This window comes from Otolemur garnettii, unplaced genomic scaffold (assembly GCF_000181295.1).
Source record: "Otolemur garnettii isolate 467f Iridium unplaced genomic scaffold, OtoGar3 scaffold00228, whole genome shotgun sequence".
NCBI classification, from domain to species: domain Eukaryota; kingdom Metazoa; phylum Chordata; class Mammalia; order Primates; family Galagidae; genus Otolemur; species Otolemur garnettii.
In genome coordinates this window covers 1,888,296-1,895,686 of record NW_003852623.1, presented here as the reverse complement: position 1 = coordinate 1,895,686, position 7,391 = coordinate 1,888,296, and the positions used below count along the sequence as shown (strand labels likewise).

General features: G+C 37.0%; 1 protein-coding gene across 1 annotated transcript in view; it reads left to right on the top strand.

Moving 5' to 3' along the window:
* Positions 1–7,391, top strand: part of FBXL5 (F-box and leucine rich repeat protein 5) — a 33,472-nt gene that overhangs the window by 16,553 nt on the left and 9,528 nt on the right. The window contains exons 7-8 of the mRNA XM_003802036.3: positions 148–230; positions 1,397–2,122. Coding sequence (XP_003802084.1) covers positions 148–230; positions 1,397–2,122 — 809 coding nt within the window. The remainder of the gene's footprint in view (positions 1–147; positions 231–1,396; positions 2,123–7,391) is intronic.

Here is a 7,391-nt window from a genome sequence, read left to right as displayed (position 1 = left end):
GCCTAGAATAATTTTTAATGCACTATTTGAGTGATCTTTTTACATGCCCGAAAGTTGGAGAAACACTGGATTAAATACTAATAGTTACTTGTTAGTTATCTAACTAAAGGTCTGCAGATCTTCACCTTGGTAATTTTTCCCCTCTAGGTTAGGCAGATTTTAGAGCTTTGTCCTAACCTGGAACATCTGGATCTTACCCAAACTGATATTTCAGATTCTGCATTTGACAGGTTAGTTATGTTTAAATATTTGACAAAAAATTGTGTGATTTCTCATTTCCATAATTGCAGACTGGTGATGCTATTAACTTCTTGCTACCAAATGTTGGCCATGTACGGCTGTAACTGTATAGCACTCTCTAGTTCTTTGTCTCTTGTTCCTAAGTTGCAGCTGATTCCTAACTCTTATTTGTATCATCTTAAAATCTTTGTAGTCCTATACCATGTCCAGCCATTTATGGCTTGCCATGCAACCATACAGATTGAAATGATACTGTTTTTAAGAACTTTTTAGTTTTACTTTGGCTCTAGGTGCCATTTGGCAAAGCTCCCCATACATTCTTCACAGTTATTCTGAAATAGTGTCACTTTCTTCAAGCTACACTCTTCACAAATTGTGTGTCCTTTGATATCACCAATTTCCCCCATATTCTAATTACATCCTCTTTTCCACCCTAGAAAGCACCCTTTTTCCTCTGCAGAGGGAGAAATATACTCTTCTCTGGCTAAGGCTAATGCTCTGCCAATTCGTAGAGCTTGTTTCTTCTAGATTTTTCTCCATTAATCATGAGTTATCCTCTTTCTTTCATGTGTAGACAACCTGTCCTCTACTGATAACTTTCAGGATGATAAACCTAATTTAGTCTACAATCCTTGCCCCTTTTCTGCCCTATCCTTTTTTTTTTTTTTTATTTAAAGATGGAATCTCACTTCATCACCCTCAGTAGAGCCCTGTGGCATAATAGCTCACAGCAGCCTCAAACTTTTGGTCTCAAATGATTCTCTTGCTTCAGCCTCCCCAAGTAGCTAGAACTATAGGTTCTGGCCACAACACTCAGCTATTTTTAGAGATGAGGTCTTGCTCTGGCTCAGGCTGGTTTCGAACTTGTGAGCTTAGGCAATCCACCTGCCTGATCCTTCCAGAGTGCTAGGGTTACAGGCAGGAGCCTCTGCACCTAGCCACAGCCTGCCCTTCTGTTAAGTTAGCAGTGCTCTTCATTACTACTTTCTTTCTTTGTATTCCTAGCACTAAAATTAGTTACACTAGACACTCCCTAAATATTTAAGTGATTTTCTTAGATATAAAATCTTTGCTCTAGCTTTTATCTACATACATATAGTCAAATGCTTGTGAAGAGTTTAGCAATATCCATTAATACTCTCTCTCTTAATTATAGTTGGTCTTGGCTTGGTTGCTGCCAGAGTCTTCGGCATCTGGATCTGTCTGGATGTGAGAAAATCACAGATGTGGCCCTAGAGAAGATTTCCAGAGCTCTTGGAATTCTGACATCTCATCAGAGTGGCTCTTTGAAAGCTTCTGCAAGCAAAATTACTTCAACTATGTGGAAAAATAAAGACATTACCACTCATTCCACCAAGCAGTATGCCTGTTTGCATGATTTAACTAACAAGGGTGTTGGAGAAGAAATAGATAACGAACATCCCTGGACTAAGCCTGTTCCTGCTGAAAATTTCACTTCTCCGTATGTGTGGATGTTAGATGCTGAAGATTTGGCTGATATTGAAGATGCTGTAGAATGGAGACACAGGAATGTTGAAAGTCTTTGTGTGATGGACACAGCATCCAGTTTTAGCTGCCCCACCTCTGCCTGTTACAGTAAGGACATTGTTGGACTAAGGACTAGCGTCTGTTGGCAGCAGCACTGTGCTTCTCCAGCCTTTGCGTATTGTGGTCATTCATTTTGTTGTACAGGAACAACTTTAAGAACTATGTCAGCACTCCCAGAGTCTTCTGCAATATGTAGAAAAGCATCAAGGACTAGATTGACTGAAGGAAAAGACTTAATTTACTTTGGGAGTGAAAAATCTGATCAAGAGACTGGGCGTGTACTTCTGTTTCTCAGTCTGTCCGGATGTTATCAAATCACAGACCATGGTCTCAGGTGAGTAATCAGTTCCAGAGTATTAGGAAATGTACAGATTCTCACTTTCAAATGGAATATAAAACTGTTACCTAAATTACTCCTTTTAGTTGATTTATTTTAGCAAAAGCGTGTCAACCAGGATCTGCCTTATTTCAGAGCACTGGAGCAGCATAACTTCTGATACCAACATGAAGTTTCATTTCAGTCAGTTCAAATCTGTTGAGATATATGGAAGAATATGAATTTTTTTTTTTTTTTTTTGAGACAGAGTCTCAAGCTGTCGCCCTGGGTAGAGTGCTGTGGCATCATAGTTCACCACAACCTCAAACTCTTGGGCTTAAGTGATTTTCTTGCCTCACCCTCCCAAGTAACTGGGACTACAGGCGCTCACCACAATGCCCAGCTGGGTTTTTTTGGTGTAGTTATCATTGTTTGGCAGGCCTGGGCTGGATTTGAACCTACCAGCTCTGGTATATGTGGCTGGCGCCCTAGCCATATGAGCTACAGGTGCTGAGCCATATTTAGTGGATTAAACAGAACTTGTTTGTTTAGGAAAAGATGGATGGAGATGAAACATTCATCAGCCCAGGGAGGTATCTCTTCTTAACAGCCAGCTTTTGTATGTGTTATAAGACCCACTTGAACTGTTAGGTTATAAGTACTGTTAGGCACAATATTGGAGAAAATACCCTAATTCACTGACTTAGGGGTCAGACAAGTGCTGATTTATTTTTTTTCCTATATAACTGGCTTTCTGCAAAATACTTATGTTATTGTGAGGCTTATGTAAGATGAATACATATAAAAGCATCTGACAGTGATGTAGAGTAGATTTTCAACACGTTTTAGCTGCTGTGAAATAATAGATTACATTTGATATGGCCTTTGGAAATTGATTGCTTGTTTATGTTTAATAATGTGGTGTCAGATAAAACAGAAAATTCTTTTAGCACAAAACCAGATATTTTCTACCACAGTAAAAGATATTTAATACGAAATTATTATAAAAACCTTTTATAAGTCATTTATAGTAACCACGAGTTTTTCCCTGGAAACACTATTGCTGTGGTTTGGCTACTTTGTATCATTTTATTAATTTTCAAACCCAAGTGTAATAAGGCACAGCCTTTGTAGTATTAGCTGCAGTGATTTCTGACATTGTGGCTATTTTCCTATTTTAGTATTTTAGGATATTTTCAGAATAACCCAGGACTTAGGAAAATCTTACATAATTAAAAATTGATTGCAAGGGCAGTCAAAATTTTGATGATTCTAATTAAGAGATGGTTTTGGGGGTGGCACCTTTGGCTCAGTGAGTGGGTCTCCAGCCCCATATACCAAGGGTGATGGGTTCAAACCCAGCCCCAGTCAAACTGCAACAAAAAAATAGCCGGGCATTGTGGTGGGTGCCTGTAGTCACAGCTCCTCGGGAGGCTGAGGCAAGAGAATTGCCTAAGCCCAAGAGCTGGATGTTGCTGTGAGCTGTGATGCTATGGCACTCTACCAAGGGTGACAAAGTGAGACTCTGTCTCTTAAAAAAAAAAGAGATGGTTTTTGCTTTCAATGAAAAAAGAGTTATAAACTTTTCTGGCAAGGCTTGTAAAATGCTAGAACACTACTATTAGAGACAGGGTCTTGCTTTTGCCCAGGCAGGTCTCATACTCTGGGCCTCAAGCTATCCTCCCACCTTGGCCTCCCAAAGTGTTGGGATTATAGGTGTAAGCCACCATCCCTCACTATGTTCTTAAGTATTTTATACGTTTTGATGCTATTGTAAATGGAATTATTTTCTTAATTTGTTTTTGGATTGTTAATTGTTAGTATATAAAAACATAACTGAGTTTTGTGTGATTTTGTATTTTGCTACTTTGCTGAGTTTATTAGTTCTGAAAAATTTTTGTGCAATCTTTTGGGGTTTTCTCTGTATAAGATCATGTCATGTAAAAAGAAAATTTTACTTTTTCCTTTTCAATTTCATTGTCTTTTATGTTTTGTCTAATTTCTCTGGCTAAAACTCATACTGTGTTAAATAGAAATGACAATTAAAAAACATCCTTATCTTGTTCCTAATTTTAGGAAACGTCTTCACTTTTCACCGTTGAGTATGCTGTTAGCTATGAATTTTTTATACATGGCCTTTATCATGTGGAAGAAATGCTCTTTCTATTTTTAGTTTATTGAGTGCTGAGTTTTGTTACATTTTTTTCTGAATCAATTGATAGATGATTATATGTTGTTTTTTCATTTTATTCTGTTAAAGTCTATTATGATGATTGATTTTCATGTTGATGAATTCTGCTAAACATTTTAAAAAGACAATTTTGTCAGCGAAGCTATCTGATATTGGCCTCTATTGGGAGATTTTTTGATTACTGATTATATCTTCTTTTCAAAGGTCAATTGAGACTTTCTGTTTCCTCTTAAGTCAGTTTAGTATTTTTTTGTGTTTCTAGGAATTTGCACATTTCATTTTGCTCATCCAACTTGTAATACAAATAATATACATAAATGATAATATACGTACATTATGTATAGATCTACAGTCAACCACCTCCCTACGTTGATCACCTCTTTCAGTTGACCTAACAGTCATAAACCAGACTTGCACCACATGTACATGTCAGTACGGCAGGCCTCGTTCCTGATGTTGACCAGTTTGTTACATTCCTTTGGGTGGTCAATTTACACAGGCTTTTTAAAGAGATGGTTATGAGATTAAAAAGCACTACTATATACATTCTTTGGTTTTTTCCTTCTTTCTTTTCCCCTTTATGTATTTAATTATTTTTAGTTTTGCTGCTTTGCCGAGGCTGGCTCAAATTCTTGGGCTCAAGTCATTTTCCCGTTTTAGCCTCCAGAGTAACTGGGACTGCAGGTGTGCACAACCACACCCAGTCTTAACAATCGTCAGTATTTCTGTAAAATCGGTAATGTCCCTACTTTTACTTCTGATTTGGGTACTTTATGCCTCCCCCTCGCCCTCTCTTTTTTTGGTTAATCTAGCTGGAGGTTGTCAATTTTGCTGATATTCTCTAAGAACCAACTTTTATTTTTGTTGACTTTTTCTTATTGTTATATATTTGTCATTTTATTTATCTTTGGTCTAGTCTTCATTATTCCCTCTTGGTTTCTTTTCCTCGTTCCGTGAGGTGTGCAGTGAGCTCAGTGATTAACTCCAGAGCTCTCGTGTTGGCTTTTGTAGCTCTAAGTTTCCGCCTTCACCTTGTATCCCAGAAGCTTTGCTGTGTTGTTTTTGTTGTTTCATCTCACTTTCCTTTGTAATCTTTCCTTTTTGACCCATTGGCTGTTTTTTAATTTATTTTTTTAAATATTTATTTTGAATTAATATGAGGGTACATTGTCTGCGTTTGTAAAGTAAAGTTGGAGTTACGGTTGTGACCTTCACCCGGGACGCGTGTCATTTGCCCTCTAGGTGGGAGCTTACCAAACCCACTCTCCCCTTGTTGAATTCATCTTGAGTTTTTCTCGTGTGTGCATGTTGTTGTTAATCAAAGTTTCAGCTTGGTATTGAGTACATGGGATGCTTGATTTTGAATTCTTATGATGCTTTTACTTAGGATTCTCCAAATCCATCCAGATTGTAAGAAAAGATATCCATCTTTTTATGGCTAAATAGTATTCCATGGTATGTACATATACCATCGTTTATTAATCCATTCATGGGTTGAAGGGCTTTGTGGTTGTAAATTAAGCTACTATAAACATTCAAGTGTGAATGTTGTTATGATAAAATGGCTTCTCTTCTTTTGGGTAGATGCCTAGCAGTGGGATTGGATTGCAGGATCAAAAGAAAGGTCTACTTTTAGTTCTTTGAGGACCTTCCATACTTCTTTCCATGAAAGCTATGCTAGTTTGCAGTCCCACCAACAGTGTGAAAATGTTCCCTTTTCTCCACAACTGTGTCAACATCTACAGCTTTGGGACTTGGTGATGCAGGCCAGTTTCACTGGGGGTAGGTGATATCTCAGGGTGGTTTTGATTTGCATTTCACTGATGCTTAGGGATGATGAGCATTTTTTCATGTGTTTGTTAGCTATTCATCTGTCTTTGAAGAAGGTTCTGTTCATGTCTTGCCCAATGATAAATGGGATTGTTTGTTCTTTTTTTGTTGATTAATTTGGGTTCTCTGTAGATTCTTGTTATCACCCCTTTGTCATATTCATAACATGCAAATAAATTTTCCCATTCTGAAGGTTGTCTGTTTGCTTTAATTGTTGTGTTCTTAGCTGTGCAGAAGCTTTTTAGCTTAATTAAATCCCATTTATTTATTTTTTGTTGTTTCAATTGCCGATAGAGACTTATTCATAAAATCTTTCTCCAGGCTGATAGCATCAGGGTTTTTTCCCCACACTTTTTTCTAAGATTTTTATCATTTTTTGTCTTCAATTTAAATCTTTTATCCATGGTGAGTCATTTTTTGTAAGTAGTGAGAGATACGAGTTGAGTTTTAGTCTTTTACGTGTGGTTATCCTGTTGTCCTGGCACATTGATTCAATAGGATTCTTTTCCCTGGTGTATGGTCTTGTTTGGTTTATTGAAGATGAGATGGGGATAAGAGGCTGGTTTCATCTCTAGGTTTTCTGTTCTGTTCCATAGATCTGTGTCTCTGTCTTTGTGCCAGTACCATGCTGTTCTGATCACTGTGAACTTGTAGTATATAAACTGAAGCCTGGTAAAGTGATGCTTTCGGGTTTGTTTTTATTACTGAGAATTGTGCTGGCTATACAGGGTTATTCTCATTTCATACAAAATGAAGAACTATTTTTTTGACTTCTTTCAAGTATGGTGTTGGTATTTTAATGGGAATTGCATTAAATCTGTAGATTGCTTTGAGGAATGTAGACATTTTAACAATGTTGATTCTTCCCAGCTGTGAGCATGGTATGTTCTTCCATTTGTTAACGTCTTCTGCTATTTCTTTTCTAAGCGTTTCAGCTTTGATTTTTTTTGTGGAACTGTCAAACTTATAATTAGGTTTAAAACTTCTTAATTTTCTTGATAATTTTTTCATACTGATAAGAGAATAATAAACATTGCAACTCCAGGGCTCATTATCTCCTCTGCAAGTTGAGGAAGAAAAGCTGCATAGATCTCTTTACTGAATATGTTTAGGAAAAATGTAGAAAGTTTTCTGAGTTAAATATATTCCTATTAAGGATGAAATTCATTACTAATGTTTTACAGAAATTCTTAAATTTTCTTATTACCACATTGAAAGGTATATAAACTAGTGCTTCAGTGGGCGTAGGAACCCATTGGTTTCCAC